Genomic DNA, 20,773 nt, shown 5'->3' with positions numbered 1-20,773 from the left:
TCTAAATATTAAATGTGTTCGTAGAAGGAAAGATGCTTTAAAAAAAAAAATAAAAGTAAAAAAATTAGATCTTATAGATATATGTCAAATATGATGTTTATTTAAGTTTATGGTGATCAAAAGTAGTTTCTCAAAACTTCATGCAAACCAAACTTCTAAGCTTTCATTACAAATGGTTCTGGATGCTTAGGCAAAAGATTTATTTGTTAAATATCAACTTTTGAACCTTTCATTTAATAAAAAAAATTATTTGGGGCTAACAAATAAGCCTTTTGAAAAAAAAAATTGTTTGAAAAAAAAGTCTCAAGAAGAACCTTTGAAGAAATTTAACTTTATAATATTTTGTCAATGACCGCTAAAATAGACTACTTTTAATCATAAAATAAAATTATTATTTTCTCTTAAATACATCTAGTGAAAATATTGAAAAAATTCATATGCACTTAAGAGTTCTTCAAAAGTCTCCTAACTTTTCTTATCTTTTGCTAGAACTTCTCTAAAAGAATATACTATCGTATTTTAAAAACTTGTAAGACTTTAAAGCATTGATTGGCTACGTTGAAGTAACCAATCAGAGAACAAAAAAACATATTTTATCACATTTATTCTCACTCCCATTATAACGGCTCTTAAACCTATTGAGTAAGCATACCAAGTTTCTCCACTTAAAAAAATATGTTTTCAATTCTACAACTTATAATACTATTTTAATTATATCACAAACTGCTTTCGTAGACACTGATAACAAAACCTTCTTGTAGTAAGACAAAAACTTCTCAGAATATCTCATTTTTGTTGTATTATTTAGTAATCATCTATGTTTACTTTGCTAAATCCAAACTTTTTAATACTATGATTACCTACCTTAAAAATTCACTTGAACAGATTGTTCTCTTGGGGCTTTATAAAATGTACACGAGAGTGTCTATTGCTAGAGATCAAATCTCAATATTGACAGACTATTCCAGATGAGCTGCGACTACTACCGATGAAGAGTCTGTGAAAATATAAATGAAGTGGCCTAAATTGAAACTTAACTCTCAACTACTTTACGTATTCAAAAAAAAAGCACAAAAATTTAGCGTTATTCTATTACGTAAGAAAGCAAGATACGGCAATATCTGAAACTCAAAACTCAGCTATAGAGTCCACCTGAAATTCATCGTATCGGGTAAAAAAACGATAGAAAAGACCATGGTGGAAAAAATTTGGTAGCTTTCTGAATTCTTGAGGACTTGATGCACTATCGATTGTACATGATTAAGTTTTTAATCACATTCAGTTGTCAGATAAAGTAATAACGATAACTATCATGTGGGTTAGCATCCATAATATGATGATTGATAACTACATATAACCTTAAATACACTAACGTTGTTTCATCGCAGCCAACAAGCTTCTCTAATTTCGTCTGTTGTGTAAAGTAATTGCACTGATAACTTTTTTTTTATTTTCTCACAAAAATACAATCTTAAAAGTGGAGTGCATCTTATATAACACTTCGCAAAAGTCAGATCTTCATAAATACTCTAAGCATGTGTAAATTAACAGAGAAAACAAGATTTTGTGAGCAAAAAAGTGAAAGGTTGGATGTTTTAAATGTTTATGTACATGTCAATTAATGTTTATTTCAGAATGTAGATAACACTAATTCTGTGGCAACAAAGCTCCAGTATTGTGCTGAGTGCCTTTATATAATGTTTATTAAAAACAAAATGACTTATTTAAATAACACACACGCACGCAACCGTCAAACTTTTTTATATCGGTCCATCTTTCCACTGTTCCGTTAACAATTTTGAGTTTAAAAAATATTTCTGAGGTTACATTTAGGCAGAAGAACGAAAAATATATTTTTTACATTTGTCATAGTTTTGCATATACTATACAATTCTTCCTAAAGTCTTCTACCTTGATATTATAGAGAAATATCCCAATTATTAGGATTTGAGGTAATGTTTTTACATAAATCAACACCTTTCTATTTATTTGCCACAATGTCTTCTTATCCTTTGGGAGACCTGTAAAAATCATTATTTTACATCTGTGTGGCTTTTTTCAAAAAATATGGCAAATCTTATAATATTTGGAAGTTTCGTCACATTAAAGAATTTTGTTGAATTAACATAAGCTGTATCCATCGATCTTCTGTACGTCCGAAGTTTACTTAAAGTTTTCTTTCTTACAATAATAATGTTAACTAGTCTAAATTTGTTGTTCATGCACTCATTCACGCACATGTATACACACATTCGCATACATTCAGAGGTTGAAAAAATCATTTGATCTCACACTAACTACCCTCATTTATTCCCGTAGAGTCTACATTGCAAATCTCGCTCATTTAGTGCGTATATTACTACTTTTGAGTTGGAACTATTTATAAACTTTTGCCACGTATAGTTAAAATTTTTTAAGTAAGAGCAGCTTCTGTTTGGGCCAGCAAGTTACACACAATAATAATAATAATATTAATAATAATAATAATACTAATAATAATAAGAAAAAAATAGTCATAACAACAAAAATAATCACAGTTGTTGGGTGAAGCGTATTTTTATTGGATTTAACAGAGCTAAAAACAAGTTATAGTGAAAACACTGAACAGAGAGCTTTTTCTACTATGATGCCAGATTAAAGAGCACATTTTTTTTTTGAGTGCTGGCACTCTATTCACAGTGTAAGCGTCCTCCCGAATAGAAATTGAAATTCGGCGAAAACTGGGACAACGCTAGGCTGCCATGTCGCCAACCTTGGCCGCAGCTTGGCATCTGACTTGGCCTCCAGTGAGTTTATAATACGGCACTGACTTGGGTGCAGCTTGGTCTGAGTTGGCATGACTTTCGCCCAGTAATCACTCACTTTTATCTGCAGATAAGTGAAATACAGAGACGTCTATGTATAAGTATACAAATATAGTACGATATGCGCGCGCACAGCATGTGCATTAATATATAGTTATACAACTTATATACATATATGTTTCTCATATCAGTGCAGATGAAAGTGGGCGATTACTGGACGAAAGTCATGCCAAGTTAGGCCAAGCTGTGCCCACGTCAGCATCATCTTACAAACATACCTGCAGGCCGGCTTGGTTGCTTAATTTGAACCATGCGTTTAAGCTGGGCTGCCCACTTTCATTTCTACTCGGGCTGAGGCTGTCACCATCTGTCGGGGCAATGATAATGCTCAGGCTGTGAGTCACGAGATTTGAATTGAACAACAATATTAAGTGTGAAAATAATAAGAACAACATTATTAATAGTAGTAGTAATAATAACAATAAAAGTAATACTTAAAAAAATATGGACACTTTTTGCTCCTTTGAAAAAAACCGATTTTATTACGCTTGACTATGTTTTATTATATGATTATACTAAGGAAATGAATATTGGTATTTTTTGTAATAAAATACTCAATGTATAATTGTACTGATAAGAAATAGACTGTTACTTTTCGAAATAATATATTTATTTCACTCTGGTATCACAAGATTCATAATGTTTATAATTTAATTATTTATTTTTGATCTCATTATTTTCTAAATCTTTTAATGTATTTTGCAAAACTTTTGAAATACTGAGATATTTTGATAAAGACATATATTCTAATGTTAAATAATTTTAAGTAAGTTATAACACTTTGACGTGGCCATAAACATGACCAATGGTAACTGATTTTATGACTTTTTCAAAGTTCATTATTTTTTAGAAAAATTTTTTATTTTTTTAGATATTTTAATAAAAAAATTTTGTTTAGTAATAAATAGTATTATCTATGGAAGAACTTGTAAGCTTTGCAGCGAAGTTAACAATTTTTTGTTAGTTTTATGTTGTTTAACAAAATTTTTTTGGTTAAATACAATAAAATAAGTAATTTTAAAGAGACATCTTAACTAAAACACTTTGAATAATACTAGTTCTTACTAATTTTTGTACTGCTATATTAGGGTGTTTGTTTTTTTTTTTTAATGAATTTAAAACATATTGAACTCACCTAACTGTTTGCTCTATATTAAGTTAGGTATTCGTATAGAGATATTATTTACTTGAGATACTTTACAAAAAAACCAGCGTATCGTAATAATCAAGCTGCAATGAGCATCTGCATGAGTGTTAATAGTGCATTACTTGAATGTAGCCAAATAGCAAAGGTTCTTGTTTTTATTTTGCCCTTGGCTAACAAGAAAACTTATAAATCTAATTTTTTGAGGTTTACTCGTGTTACTGGATAATCGAATCAGTTGTTTGCAACGCTAAATAATATATTTTAAGCAAAATCTCACCATTTTTATTAAAAAGGCATTAATGATAAAGCTCTGCTTGATTATTACCATGATCAACACGAGTGTAAGTAAAAAGGTCTATGTTAGTTTTTTCTCTAGCTTATTTATCTGCAAACTTTTAGTAAGGCTAGTTTTTTATCGCGTATCTTTGTTTTATTTTTTTACTTTCTTACGTTTGTTAACAACGTCACAATATAAAAAGTGTCAATTAATATAAACAGTAAATACCTATTATTTTAATACTTTTGTATTAAAAATAATCAAAGTTAACATTAATTTTCAAATTAAAAGTATAGAAATAAAAGAAGTGTCGACAACTGCGAGCCAAAATTGAACAGCAAGTGTGGCTTGAAATGGAAGGGTGTCCAAGAGCAGAACTTGAGCAATTGTGTACGGGCAAAGATGAAGCAATACTTGTACCACTAGCAGCAATGACAGTAACAATAAGTAGAGCAACAACGGCAATTGCAAAAACAGCAACTGTAACAGCGAGACATGTAGTCACAACAACTGCAAGAACAGCAGCAGCGAGAGCTGCAACGATAACAGCAAGACTTGAAGCAGTAACAATTGCAAGAGCAGCAACAGCAAAATCAGCAATAGTGGAACCAGCAATAAAAACAGATAGGTCAATGAAACCAAAATCAGCAACCGGAAAATTGAAATAAAGAGAGTTGCAGTGGAACTAATGCTCAAAAGGGTTCAGTGGTTCACATGAAAGAATTCTATGCGGAATTACTTCTGTAATACCTTAATGTTTTACATATGGCATTAGATACAGAGTTAAATGATCTTAGCTTGCTGATGCCATCTGTAATTCTATTAAGAAAAACACAAAGAATTACTAATTGGAAAAAGAAAAAAACTTTGTTGTCAATAAAAAATAGTAAAATACCATAATAAGTTATTTGTGGTAAATATTTTGTATTAACACCAGGATGGTAAGTGTAAAACGAAAGGGTTTAGTTGATTTTAATTTTTTTTTTTAAATTTTATTTTCTTATGTTTTTTATCATTTCTGAAATATAATTTTAATCCCCTTGTTTTAAAGTTATCGTCCGGATGGTAACACTTACTGTTTACAGTAAATGACGCATTACAGTGCTCTGCAGTTATTTCTAGACGACAAAAGTTTTTTCTTTTCCCAATCCATAATTTCATGTGTTTTTTCAAATGAAATAACAAATGGCATTACCCGGCTGAAATTCCTTATGTCATCCCATACTTAAAACCTTATGTAATACCACGTGAATTTCCTGGAAGTATTACTAGAGTAAATAGAACTCCGTTATCTTTTTTTAAGAGCTTAGGTGATTGGAAGAATAAGTATAAATTAAAAATTGTGATTTTATTAAATCAGTGGAAAAGTTTTAAAAATAATAATGTATTTTAAGCATGGAAATAAGTGTATGGAATGTATATCAGTTATTGTTAATATATCAAGAGATTTGTTTCATAGATCAGGAAATAAGTAAACACAGCTTGTAATAGTTCATAAGATTAAAAAAAGAGAGGTACTTTTACCATATCCATAATTCCCTTCCAGTAACTTTCATGAATATAATGATAATGCACCTCAACATATTTCAAATTTTTGTCAAATTTCTAAATTTTGCAACGCTTAACGCTCCTGAATTGTCTTATTAATTTTTATCAGTTCATTTTATTTAAACTCAAATATGTGTACCAAATCTCTAATCAACTTAAATTCACTTACAGCCTCTGACAATGCCACATACTCAGCTGAAGTCGGAGACTTTGTCACACTATTTTTTTTTCGCGTTTTCCAATAAACCACAATATCTAAAACTCTTATTACATAGCCCGATTTAAATGTACTAATAAGCCTGTCACTTGCCCAATATAAATCAATAAAGCAATCTACTATATCTGAATTATTATTTTTCTTGTACTTTACGTTCAAATCTCTTGTTAGGTAAACGTGTTTCCGAATTCTCATCGCTAATTAAAAATGTGTTTTATTATAACAATTTTGAAATCAACCCCAATGAATCTACGCTATAACTTATATCAGGTCTGATTCCTGAACTAATATACAAAACTCACAAATTAGATTACTAGAATTCGAATAATTTTTAACGTCTTTTGCTTGTTTTAGCTTTAAATTAACTTTCATTGTTGTATTATAGAATTTAGCTTTTTTTAATTTGTACTTAATATTTGCCTGAGATTTAATATAACTTGTCTGACTCAAAAACATGACATTTTTCTTAACATGATAAAAAGTATTTATTCTTAAATAATTCTTTACTTTCTTCAAATCCTTTATGCAAAATCTTTTTGACAATTTGTCCTTAATCACATCCAAAGTATTTTTACCTCTACAAAAAATTAGTAAATTATTAACAAAAAAAATAACATGTATTCAATTTTTTTATCATTCATAAAATACAAGTAGTTATCAATTTCACTGTTAATCAATTTTAAACTTTCCATAAATTCATCGAAGCACTTGTACCAGGCTCGTGGACTTTTTCTTCAACCATACAATGCTTTTTGCAATTTACATACTTTATTACAATTTTTTTCAAAGGCTTCAGGTTGTTTTACATACGCCTCTGATTTAACTGTACCATTTGAAAAGACAGTTGCAGCATCCATCTAAACAATAACCAAACCTTTAGGACAAAAATAAAATAACACAAATTTCTAAAGTTTGCATTTTAGCAACAGAAAAATGAATAGTTTTAAAAATCTCCTTTTGTTGAGACCCTCTAACTAGTAACCTATCTTTTAATTTGTTTTTATCCATTCCTAAATAAATCCATTTGCATTTAAAACTTTCTTATCTTTCGGCTTATTCACCAAAATCCAAGTCTTATTTTTATTTTAACAATTAACTCCTTTTTTATTGCATTATTCCAATTATCGGATTGAAAACTTTTCTTCGCTTTACCACAACTTTTAGGATTGTCTGTACAACAATAATTCACATAAATCGTATCATAAACATAGTTATCATCTTATTATTCTAAAGGCTCAACATTTCTTTTCGGTACACTGTTAACATTATACTCTTTTTGATTTTGGTGTTCATTTTTTCCCTCCGTCGTTTTATTGTCATTTTCTTATTCAGTATTTCACATGCATCGCTTAACTCAAATTTGTCGTCTACAACCTTACTTTTGTTTGTTCAATTTGTTAATATCATGACCTTTTATCCAATACAATATTCTTTTTTTTAATTACATCAACATGTCTAGCTATAATAATACTATTGTTGATCAAAACTCTATATCCAACGTGCTCATAACCTACAAGGATTCCTAAATCTGCTTTCCTATCCCATTTTAACCCTCTTCTCTGTTCAGGTATACGTACAAATACCCTGTTTTCATACATTTTTAAATGTTTAACATTAGAGAGTAACTTGAAAGGAGGTCTTAAATCTGCAGTATTTACAAGTGTCCTGTCTTCTAAATATGTTGCCATTTATACACTTTTCAGCAAAAACCTTTGATTAATTCTAGCTTACGATAACAAACATTAAGCAATTTTCATAATGCTTGTGTTATATCTTACGGTAGTAGTATTTATTTCGTGGACATACGGTGAACATGCATCAAGACTTTTTTTTTCTCTTACTATATCAAAAATTCTTTTAATTCTACATTCCTTGCCAATACCACAACTTAATTTTTTTATTTTTTTTCCGGAAATTTTTCTTAACATCTTTTATATATGACACATAACAATTAAAGACTTAATCTTTTAACTTAATTGATTAAACTTTGGTTGCTTAACTATATTTATTAATAGAAGTTAAAAATTATTTTTCCCCATTTAATCCAATAGCAGTATGAGGCCTATCCAGATGTACTATTTTTCGAATTTCCTTGGCCTTTTGCCTATTAATTTTAAACGATTAATTGTTCGTTTTATTTTATATAATCACTTTACATTTCTTTTGGCAGACCTTCCACTAATTATGTTTTGACATAAAATATTTAAATATTTAAAATTCACATGTTTTCAATTACGATACCATTTTTCCTTTCAAAAAATTTTATTGTTTTTTACGGTACACATAGTACTAACGGTTATTTTATTATTATTTTGAATTTCACTTTGCATTTTGTACAACTTATCTGTTTCATACTCGATAGCTTAAAGCGCACCCTCACTGTTATTAATTTTTGCCATTTTATTTTGAGCAACAACTTTATTTTTACTTGCAACTTTTGTTAAACTAAATAAGTTTTCTATCATTTCTTGACCATAGTATACATTATACATTTTTATTCTCACTAATGTATCGTACGCGTAAAAATAACTCAGAATTATTCTTATTTTAGTCGCATTTAAACATCGACCGTCTCGTATATTTACGATAACTGAATTTTTAAATACAATAAAGCTTACAAAAACATCATTTCGATTCACAACATGATCAGTATAACCACTATCTAAAAGCCAGTCAATATGTTTACCTTGCGTTCTGCTATGCATTGCAATAGACTCCACCATCTTTGCAGAAAAGGCACCAAACAAGCTGTTGCCTTTTTGCCACGTTTCTTGCTGCAACGCGTAGCCTCTGCCTTGTTATCCACTCGAGCCTCTGTCTCTGCCTCTGGTTCTTGATACTCCTTGCTGCGTGTTGCTTCCACGAAATTGTTGACGTCCACCCCTTTGTGCTTGGTCTTCATAGCCAGCATTAGTTACTTTCAGTCAATCTTCCTTGAAATGTCTAATTTGACTACAGCCATAACAAGCTCTTCCTTGTTTCTGGTGACTTTTTAATTTCAACACGAAATCATTCGAGTTTACGCTGGCACTTGCACTTTTACTTTTCTTTTTAATTTCCAAATTTTTTTCTTTTTCGATCACATAAGTAACTGTTTGATCTTCTGGTTTTAACGTGTCTAATGAATGTCCATCCGTCTTCTTTATCCATTAATATTTTTTCTCTTTCTATCACCGTTACATATTTCTTTAACTTTAAAAACATCGTGATTCATTTCTTTCAGTGTGCACAGTCTTGACCATCAAACACAGGTATCGAAGTATGCCTTACTTTAGAACTGCTTATTTTCACTTTAAGTTCTTCTAGATTCTTCGAATCGTTTTTTTTTGGTAAATATACTCCTTTAACACCAGCATATTTTGTATCACATTTACAAAAATTTTTCTTAAACTTCTCACTGTTGGATTAACGCTTACTTTAAATGTGATTACTTCCATATAATTTCTTCAATTTTCAAACAAGAACGGGACACGTGAACAGTAATGGTACGATTTCACTAAAACTTTTTCTCGATTTCCAGTGTTAGATTTACACTTTTATCACACGTAACTGCGCTCTGCTACTATGTTAATATATTATGAGATTTATATCTATACTAGTGGGGCTGACACTCCCCTGCGCGCTCCGCGCGCCAACCCCCCCTTTTATTGTGTTATAAGTGTAATTTTTTTAAAATAAGGTTTGTATTAATATTCCTTAAAGCCTTACAAAATGAGAAATTTTTTTTGGTAATATTATTTGGAACAAATACAATAAATTTTTTATTTAAGATTGTAAAGATGATCAAAATAAAACTTACATTTAAACAAAATTTTTAAGTTTAAAAATATGTCTTGTAAAGATTTTAGTTTACCAGAACCAACAGAAACGAAAAAAAAAAATATTGATACTGACAATAATAAAAGAATATTTTGTAAATATAAATTCCATAAAGTGTTTTCGCAACTTAGTCATGATCAACGTCAAATTTTTCAAGAAATGATAAAATTATCAATTGAAAAAAAAATTTTTACAATGGCTTGGACAGGTATTGCTTCTATTCGGCTTCCAAAGGGAATGAGCACTCACAGAACTTCCTAACCTCCTTTAGACTTAAGCACTATAGAAAGTGCATTCTTCCAGTTTGAGCTAGCAAAAAAGTAGGATTACTCAAAAAATGCAAGAAAATGAAAGAATAACTACCTTATTTGGGGGGGGGGGGCCGGGGGGAGGTGGGGGTGGGGAGCCAAACCTAACTCTTACTCTTACTATTTAATATAGGAAGATATATATCGAAGTGTCGTATCGAAGCAACATATAAAAATACTAACACAAACAAGAAAATAAAATTTATATGCAAAAAGACAATTACTTAAAGAAAATTGCAGTTAGCAAACATCTTTAAAACTTTAAAACTTACTTTTAAAGAAAATATAACAATGGAAGTCATAGGTACAATAAATCTGTATTAACAGAATGTACAGCTACAATTGTGCCAAAATTAGATAGTATTGGAGAGTGTGACTTACATGTGTATCTAAATAGTTTACCAGATAATACACCAGTTCACATAAAATTAAACAAGTTGACACAGCACATTGATCCAATAGCTTTTTTTTTACTTTTTTTGTCAGAAGATATAGTTGGGAGCAATTGCCAATGGAAAAAAATTATATTAGAGCACGAAATTTTACGTTGTTACGAAATTTTTCGTACAGAATTAGTGCTAGAGGATTAATGCAAAATTTTTTTGCATGCATATATAATAATAGGAACCAATAGGAGGACCTTTTTCCGGAATAATTTAATGATATTAGTGGTTAAATTTTGCCAAGATAAAATAAATTAAAAAATACGAAGTGCATTAAATGATTCGAAAAATTTTGAAAATTATAAATTAGAAAGCATTTTCATTTTACCTTTAGTATACATTGGAGGTCCAAGAATTATCCAAAGGTTTCTAAAGCTCCTAAAAATTATCTGAGGTACCCTTGCTTATCAAATTATTTATAGTTACTACAATAAACAATAATATCTGAAATTATACACCTAAAAGAGATGCTTAAGCACAACACACTTTTGCAAAGATCTAAGATACAGAAATAAAAAAAAAAATGATTATACCCTACCTTAAAAAATGTAACTCGTTACAAAAACCAAGACTCGTAAATTATAATTATTGTTTCAACACTGATAACTAAAGAGTTTTCTTGTCAGCATTCTTATATGATCTCTAACTTACTTTTTTGAATAATGATTGTATAATAAATGCCAGATATAAGAAAAAAGTTTTTTTTTGGTTTTTTTCTTATTTTTAAAAAAAATTTTCTTACAAGTTTTTTGTTCTTTTATCAGTGAAATCTCCCAGTTATAATTAACTCCTCCATAGACAACTTTTCTAAATAACAATTGGAAGTTTTTTCATCGGCTTTCTACGACGTTTTTTTCTCGATAGCTATCTGTAAATTTAGTTTGCCTCTTTCTTCAAATAAACATCTCCAGTTTCAGCATACTTTCACTTAATTATTTTCTCTTTAATAATAGTTTTGATGCTAATCAGTTACTTTTAATGACTCACACTGATACTTTTACTGTAACTAAGACCAAAACTGTACAAAATAAGTCATACCATGACAAAAAGCCTCAGTAAGTTGGAAGGAAACATTGTTATCGTTAAGGTCAATACAGTTATGAAACTGTTATTAACGTATATATGAGACATATTCAATAAAATTGTTTTCAGATGATTACAAACATTCTTGAAAATGTATCAATCGCAATTCTAATGGAATCTCAGTTAATCATAATGCTTAAAATTATTATGTACAGTTACTATACTGCCACGTGCTATTTATTCTCAAAAACTCTAAAATGTCACGAGTGCAATGATACTTGTACTCTTATCCGTCTGATTTCCTCAAATCATTATTATTAGCCAAACATAGAAACATATTGAACCTGCTGTTCACAGCATAAACTTGTTCTGACATGGAAGGCAGGAAAGTGTGTTTTTATTTATTTTGTTGAAACAAAATGGAAGTTGTGTCTTTTGAGAAAAGTGGTCAAATAATAATGTTTTGGACAACTAGGGTCTTATCATTTTCTTTTAAGGGTTAAAAATATGCATCTTTGGCAACATTTTTGTAACAAGAGTTTGTGCAGAAGCTTATAACTTATGATAAAATATTTTTAATATGTAAAATGAAAAGATACAGCAAATGTGTTGGTGTACTATTATGAATACTATTATTCGTTGTCAGAATTTGCTTTAAAATATTTCTGGAAATGGTTACAAACAAAAATTTCAACTGTGAGATAATTTTATAAATCTTCAAAGGACTGATAAAGTTAATGGTGGTTGAGCATATGTAAAGATTTAAGATGGTTCTAAAAAAGGGAAATCTTGATACTTTCAGTCAGAGCCTATAGTAACTCCTGCAGATGTGACTGCCTGAACTAATAATAGTTGTTCTTCTAAGCTTGCTGTTGTTACAAACAGTGCTTTGATAGCACCAGACTTTTTTGTCAGTAGTAGTAAGGATACTGCACTACTGCTGCTGCACTACTTGAGGCTCTGTTCTTAACCCATTGCTAGTCTGGAAATACGTTCTTCATTGTACACTGAAGAAATGTACCTGACAGTAAAATGCTTTTATAAGTGACGTCTGCCCAAGATATTTTTAGTTCTCTTAAGCACAGTTATGTGTTATTAAAGCGTAAGTGGTATAAGAAGTTAATTTATTAGTCAGTAGACCACCATTCAACTTATGGCTTACCTTAAAACTCTTACCATAAAAATGATGACTTATTCGTTTCCGACTTTAAGATACCTGAAATAATAATAAGTGATCTAAAGAATGCCTAAAAACTGCTTCTAATAATGTTCTCGTCAATAAATTTCCAGTAAAATAAGTGCATTGATAGTTTAAAAGTCGCTTTTGGCATGAAAGTCTTAAATTTCACAATTATAAAGTTAAACTTCTATAGGCACGTTCTGCCCTACACAGTAAATCTACAATTTTAGATTGACCACCTTGAGAAAAAGTGTAACAAAAGTGGATTTTGCTTGATTCTCCCCGTTTGCCCCACCCATCTTGACGTACCTCCAGTCCCCCTACATTACACAACGCCATCACACAACACATAATTGTCTTACCACACTACAACACACAATTTTAATTTTACTTTTTTTTCTTTCAATTAATTTCTTTACAAAAATAAATCAATAAATTATAAAAAAAAATTAAAAAAAAAAACCAGTCTCCATCAAGATTCAAACCTCCTATCTCTTTCATACTGACCAAGCCCTTTATCTACTCTGCTATGAGCGTGTTTTATAGAAAAAATTCAATTACTTCATGCTGTCGTACAGTTCGTTGCTTATTTTTGATGTAAATTTTTATGTACTGTTTATTAATTCATTTGTCTTGATTAAACATTAAATAAATAGATAATTTATTTTATAAAGTATATTTTTTAAGGTACATGTTTAGTTAGAAAATTTTAAAATTAGTATATATTAGCAGAGCAGCTTTTGTAGGTAATAATAAGCATTTATTTACTTATCAATAATTTTTACTTTAAAAATAAATCAATAATTGTTAATAGAATTTTCTTACGATTTTTCAAAATTTTTATGGTTGAAAGAAAAATTTTTGTATTGTATAAATACAATACAATCTACTTAAAAATGAAGCAGGTTTACTTAATAGTAATCTTTTATACAAACAAAAATGAGAGGCTTTTACAGATCTTATGAATCTAATTTTAAGTGATTGTTCCTTTAGGTTACATGTTACATTGCAATTTTTTAAAATTAAACATGGTCAAAAGGGTACAGTAGAGTGATCTGCTACTTTATAAGGGTATTTCTTGATTTCTAAGGAAGTTGTTTCGAAACTATCGGAAGATTCTATGAAAGTGCACAGTCTTGTACTGGCCAGCCTTCTTATTGTTTATATTGTATTTTGCCATAATATATTGTTTGTAATTGTTTACTTATAGAATATTAGAATATTTATTGGAACCATACCCAACTTACTTAGGTATACTTATTTCAACGATAATTGCACCAGCTTTGTACATAACACCGTTTTATGAGAGGTATATTTGAATTTGTAATTACATTATTTGCCGTATAGTTTTATCGAATTATATATAACTTCTTACTTGGGTATCCAAGCACCCACTCTCACTGGTTTCTTCACAAAATTATTTTAATCACATTTTTTTCTAAACTTTGTACCTATATGACATGTGAAAGAGTTCTATAATGAAAAATAACGTTGGAACAAGAAAATCTTTTTCCTAACTATCTATTGGAATGCATTTAAAACATTTTTAGATAACAAATATAAGCTTTCTTATGCGATCTTATTACTTACTAAGAGCAGAAAAAGAACTTTATACTTATACAATTAAAACACAATAAACTGGTAAAGTTATTAAAATTTCTCTGTATAAAAATTTATGTAACTTACGTATTCAATTCCAAATCCAAACGAAATTTGTGATTAAAAGCTTTGATTAGTAATGATGTACGGTGAAAATGCTTTCCTGCCTACAAATAAAAAAAATTCTTTATTGACAAAGATAACAAAGCAATTATTCGTCTTAGGCTACTGAAGGAATCGCACATTAACATGAACTTATTTTAAAGTACATTTATACACTGGTATCACTTAACTTACCCAGTATTTACTTTTGTGATATTTATTTATGAGAATTTTGTCTATTTTCTAATACATGACCAATAAAAACTTTTTTTGCGTTGTTGTACCATATTGTACTATATAAACATACGATAATCTATTTTATGACTAAAAAGTTTGATTTTCATTAAGTGACAAAGAGAAAGATAGAGAAAATAAGAAAGAGAAAGAGAGAGAGTTGTAAGTTAGATTGAATTCTACATATCTGCCACGTTTTATTAATTGAATTTTTCGTTGTTCTTTTGTCCAAGACTTTTGTATATGTTTACGTAACTGTGATAAGAATTGAGAAAAACATTGTTAGATCATAGTCAAATCTTTGTAAGGTAATATTTTAACTTCCATGGCAAGGTAATATAAATTAGAAATTCATTCATTGATACTAATCTGTGATTTGCATTATAATTTGTTTGTTGATTTGTTTGTTTGAAAATTCCTTTACAATAAGTAATTGACAACTACAGAGTTTTTTGGAGATTAAACACAGCCTTTACTATATCTTTTTTTATATTAAAATAAGAAAACTAACTCTTTGTTTTTATTTACTGATATACAAAAAATTTTTTTCAGAATACAAGAAAAGTCTTAAAATTGAGCGTCATATGAGTATGATAATATATTAATACATGCATAACAAAAAAACTTTTTAAAATACATTATGTTATTTATTGCTGCAAAGAAAATATAGTAGAAAACATTTTTTAAGAACAGTAGCTCCGTTACAAACTGTATATCTGTAGTTTACGGTTGATATATTATGATAGCAATAGTAATTGGTTGAAAAAATATCAAAAAACGTTCCAAGGTATTTGTAACAGTAAAAAAAAATTACTTAATATATGTTATAGTGTACAATCAATGTTAAAAACAACTTTTCATCAAAGCTAAACTGTGCTTCATCGTATCTATAACTCTATTCTCCAACTAGTGAGAAAAAAATTGTATTTTTAGGGAGTTCCCTTAAGACTTCAAAAAGTATGTGTATAAACTGATTTCTTGGATAGTCTCTAGTTACAATTATTATTTTTCATTTAGATAAGCTTGTTTCAATATATAACGAAACATCACAAATTCAAAGAGTGTAAAGAATACTCGTAGTACAAAGTTTTACAAAAATATTTTAAAAATTCACTGTGACTTTTTTTTCAAGCTTACGTTATTTGTTAAAAAAAAAGAATCAGTAAGTTTGCCAATATTTCATGGGCAGAAAGTGCAATGGATGCTTTTTTTAATGTCCAACTTTTCATGTTGTGTATGTTTTTATACACTAAATATACTGTTAACTGACAAAATAGTACAATTGTGCTTGATCTCTTCAAAGTTTTGAAAAAAAATATTAAGAAAAATTTTTTTTTCTTTCTCATGTTCCTAATATGTATCCATGTATGTAAAACACATATATGAAGTATTAAATATGTTAAATACGATAACCTAACCTTTAAAAACAAATTAAGACGCTATATTTCGAAAGATAAGCAACACTTTATAAAAATACGAATTTTCACGGATTTCTGAAAGGAAAACAACATAATAAAGGTGCACAAATATTCGCTATGTGCCAATCAGCCGAGTGAAGGGCTAGTTTTATTTGTTACTTCCACATGTGACTACATGACTTCACAAAGTCTATAAGACTTTATAGACTTCTTCGGCAAGCGCGGCAGTGGTGCCGCGTCAACTAATTTTTTCCAATGTAACTTTACATGAAAAGTCCAGTAAAACAAAGGCAGCACTGATCTGGCATACAGCGAACGAAGGAGTTGGGCTACGCATAAATATAACCTTAGTTGTTTCCTCTTTTGAACTGTATCTTGAAAAAACAAGGAGGGTAAAAGTGGATGGTATGGGCACCCTAGATTCACCAAGCTCTCATATTTTTTATCTAAGTGCATTACTAATTATAAAGGGTGATTCTTAAAGTGCAAAGTATGTGTAATGGAATGGAATTAAATTTAAGTGGAAGGAGCAAAGAAATGATATTATAAAAAACAAATTACTACACGTTTCTATCGAGACCATTTTGCCCCCCTATGGGGCAAGGTGGTCCCCAGCGTGGGACACGATGAGCACGGAGAGTTAAGAAAAAATTTTGTAGAGGCATATAAGTGTATACATATATGTGTGTATATATATATATATATATATATATATATATATATATATATATGTATATGTATATATATATATATATTATGAAAATACACACAGATAAATTTAATATTCAATCATTTAGTTTAGCAAGCAGTTAAAATCTTAATTATTAATATAACTTCTTATAATTTTTTGGATTTTAATACCGTACTTGTGGAATAATAAAAAATTTTGATTACTATTTGACTTGTAAAAGAAAAAAAATCAGTCTTTTTTCCATGTCAAGTGCATAATATATCAACACAGAGCTTGTTCTTGCTTGTTATAAGAAACTTTTGTAACTCTTATTAGTACATAAGTGTATAAGTATAAATTTTGACAAATAAAATCAACGAATATTAGCATGATTTATTGAAATTCATCGGTTTACTAACTTACCTAGACTTTTTATATTTCGGTTCTTCAATCTCCTTTGAAGGGTCGTTCTGGTGATATCAAAATTAACAGCAGAACTTTTTATACTTTTACCATTGTGCACTGCATCAATGGCCAATTCTAATTGACCATTGACCCACTCTTTTCTTATACTTTTTCTTTGGTAATTTTGTACTATTCTCAACTCTTACTAAGTATATCAAAAGTTGTACAATAAATAAACAAAGTTTTGGAAAATGGAAAGGTAGGTTAGAAAACTGACACTGATGTCTGCTTGGGACTAGTCACCGTACTCATCCTGCCCTTCTAGTTGGTGACCAACCTTCCCCTTTAACACATCTTTTATAAAACAGTATAACTTTTGTTTTAAACATAGTACAATATCAATTTGACTGGTTTCTGAAAGCTCTTTAATGGCTCTTTCAATCATACGTTATTTAAAAAATTCTGAATATTTATCAACTATTCAAACAAAACTTACAATTTTTTGACGGCACGCATGTTTTGAAGCTGAAGTTCTAAAAAAAATTTGAGGTGGGCAGCGTTGAGTAGAGAGAGAGAGAGAGAGAGGGTTAAAGTTGTCAAGAGCCGTCCTCAAAGACATCGGATCGGTTGTGGAGATTAATCTACGGTGAGAACGCTGTGTTTGGAGAGTTTAAGCGTAGTGTGGCAGAGCTTCTGCTTGAACCCGATGTCACTGCTGCAGCTGGTGCTACTGGTGGATGGTTAGGCTGTGACTCGACGTAGTCAAGGAGAGCCCGTTACCAGGGTATTCTCTGCTTGTCTTAGCATTTAGGTAACAGCACCAAGGTTTATAAACAATGATCGACAAAAGAAGGTCAGCAGAGATATTTGACACACCGAGTTTTTGTGTAGTACTGTATATTAGTATTTATTGCAATAAGAAGAGTTGCTTAAGCCACGGATGTAGCGTAGGTCTCGGTGAGCAAGAACCTAGCGTTGGTTTGGATTGGGTGATCTGGGTGGATAATTGCAAGACGATGCGCAATTCTTCTTATCTTACTAATATATAAAGCAGAAGCGCTAAAACCGTTGTAATCGCTAACCGCGAAAACTACTGAACCGATTTTGTTGAAATTTTGCACACTGATTCATAATACTTCCTAGATGGTTTTAGTATAGTTTTTATCTTAAAAAATTTTATACCAATAGCAATAAATGATCTCAAAGTTTTGCAAAAATATGCCAGCTTTTTACTTTAGTACAGTAAGATCCGCTAGGTGGCGTCGACATCAAATCGAAGCTACCTGCAACATAATTAAGTGAGTGTGGTTATAATAGGCTGGAGCGTCTCCATAGTATTGTAGTCGAGCTTCGGCAACTCAACGAGCTGTATTGAGAATGCTGATAATAGTCTTGCAGCTGGGTATCCCAGTTACGGACGACACTCTTCTCTAAGGGGAAAGGGACCTAAGTGTCCATTCACCCTGAATCTCGACGAGTGCGATCAAAAAAAAAAAAAATTAATTTTAACCGATGCCGTCTCTGCCACAATACCAGGTGACATATCTAGCCAGAGCACAATCTGCTCCAACTTATCAGAGTTGTGAGGGAGTTCCACCATCCCACTTGGTGCAGTTAGAGAATTTGTGGCTACAAATGTAAGCAAGGGAAGAAAACAGCTCTAAGCTCTGAGGGGCATGGGCAGCCACAACGGCTACCTTCTTGGTCGTCGCGACCCCAATGCGCTTACCCACATGTTCCCGTCTAACGATGAGCGGTTGGTTATCCAGGGAACGACCCGAGACGAGATATTCTTTGGTCAGCAGCGTACCTCCCTCTATCACAGTCTCCGTATATCAAGACTCCCAGGGTAAGAATAAAGCAATCGTAGCCAGCTCTTCATCATCAGGAATAAGAATAGCCTGGAAGTTTCACCACTGGCGCTTTTTAGGGCCATTATAAGTATTTACGTTTCCTACTTAACCATCAATTTTATCGGTTCTTTTTTTGCATCCACCTAAGTGTAAACTACCTTGCCAACAAATACATTTTTATTGCCATTTCCGGAAGCAATTCGTCGACTAAAAAACTATATTAACTAAAGATGGGCACTATTAAACCAAGTCAGCCATTCACTAGCAGAAGTCACCTGCGGAGTTGTTCTTCGCAAGGCTGGAAAACCCGGTGACCGACGACCCTATATTACCCTCTTGACTCTAAGAATTCAACCAGGAATCACTGATCCTCTCCAAAGTCTGCGTTGGGCGAATCTATAACAGGTACGTAGGAAAAAAAACTTGAGCCAACGGGACAGCCTCCACTGGACAAGTATCACTAACCAATCTCCCCATCTAAGATCACCAAAACAACTGAATCTGCAAATAAAAAAGGTGCTTTAGACACCAACGTCTTCGACCTTATACCGGGAGACGTTGGGAAAGAGCACTACAACTAGCCCCAAAGCTTCGGACTTTGTGATTTTTCTCCCAATCAGTCTGTATCTTTAACAGCAAGCCAGAAAAGATCACGCTGAGGTATCCAGGTCACAATTGCTGTTAACTGCAGTCAAGAAAGAGTTAACTTAAAAAGCTCACCAGTCTTTTTTAGGGCCATCGGACGTCGAACTACCTTGCCAGCAAATATATTAGAACGTAACAAAGTTGACAGAAAACACAATTTAGGGGTCACACAAATTTTAAGCATGCCAAAAGTCGCAAGAGGGTGAATCGGAAGAAAAACTTCAAGTGTATCTAATAAATACAATTTTACTTAGGTGTCAAGAAACTGACGCAGAAAATTTATCGAGATTGAAACAGCAGTGTCAAAATTAACAACTAAAGAGTCCATTACGTAAAAGATTAGCTTTTCATTGTACCCTCACAGCAATCTCTGAAATATTTAAAGATCCTACTTCAGATTTTTAAATAAGTAGAAAATGTTTTTGTGTTTTTGTGGAAGTAAAAATGTAGGGTTTAAGGTCTAGGACTTTGTTGCTCTGGTCATAAAGTTGTGAGATATGAGAAAAAAAATTTTTTTTTAATATAAAGTTTTTATGGTTTAAAATCTTAACAGCTTTAAAAAATAGCCGTTTTCGCGAATTACACGGGAGAAACTGTAAATCAACGGCTTCTTATGGCCACCGATTATTTTATGGCATAAAGAACGCACGGTACTTTTTAGCATAATAATTTTTCTGATTTTTTACACCTCATAATTTAACCAAATAATTTATATGGATTCCGAAAAAATATGTTTTTAATAAGAAGATTTTTGTTCTTAGATGTATCAGGAATATGTGTAAAATTTCTAACTGAAAATGTTTCACATTACATGTCAACACACTACGGTGTTTTATTTAGTAAGTCTCGGGTGAAGCCGAGACAGGGGGCTGCTAGTATACTATAAACTACCTTTCTACTTCCGATGTTTGGTAGAAACTTGTAGTTGTCACCTAGGAGGAGGTAGGTGGTACTATCAGGCGAAAAGTTTTGAAACCAGAGCTTCGCGTGACATTTAAAAATCAAACTTATGTAAAACGAT

At 30.9% G+C, this 20,773-nt stretch overlaps 1 protein-coding gene across 1 annotated transcript in view; it reads right to left on the bottom strand.

The window, feature by feature from the left end:
• mmd (disintegrin and metalloproteinase domain-containing protein mind-meld) overlaps positions 1-20,773 on the bottom strand; it is a 2,100,572-nt gene that overhangs the window by 1,816,697 nt on the left and 263,102 nt on the right. The window contains exon 5 of the mRNA XM_089595760.1: positions 14,513-14,592. Within this exon, the coding sequence (XP_089451886.1) occupies positions 14,513-14,592 (80 nt within the window). The remainder of the gene's footprint in view (positions 1-14,512; positions 14,593-20,773) is intronic.

The sequence above is a fragment of the Copidosoma floridanum genome, unplaced genomic scaffold (genome assembly GCF_036245765.1).
Source record: "Copidosoma floridanum isolate Cflo_tuat_1 unplaced genomic scaffold, Cflo_Japanese_pri ptg000027l, whole genome shotgun sequence".
NCBI classification, from domain to species: domain Eukaryota; kingdom Metazoa; phylum Arthropoda; class Insecta; order Hymenoptera; family Encyrtidae; genus Copidosoma; species Copidosoma floridanum.
Note: the sequence above shows the minus strand (reverse complement) of the source record. Positions and strands in the feature narration are given on the sequence as shown.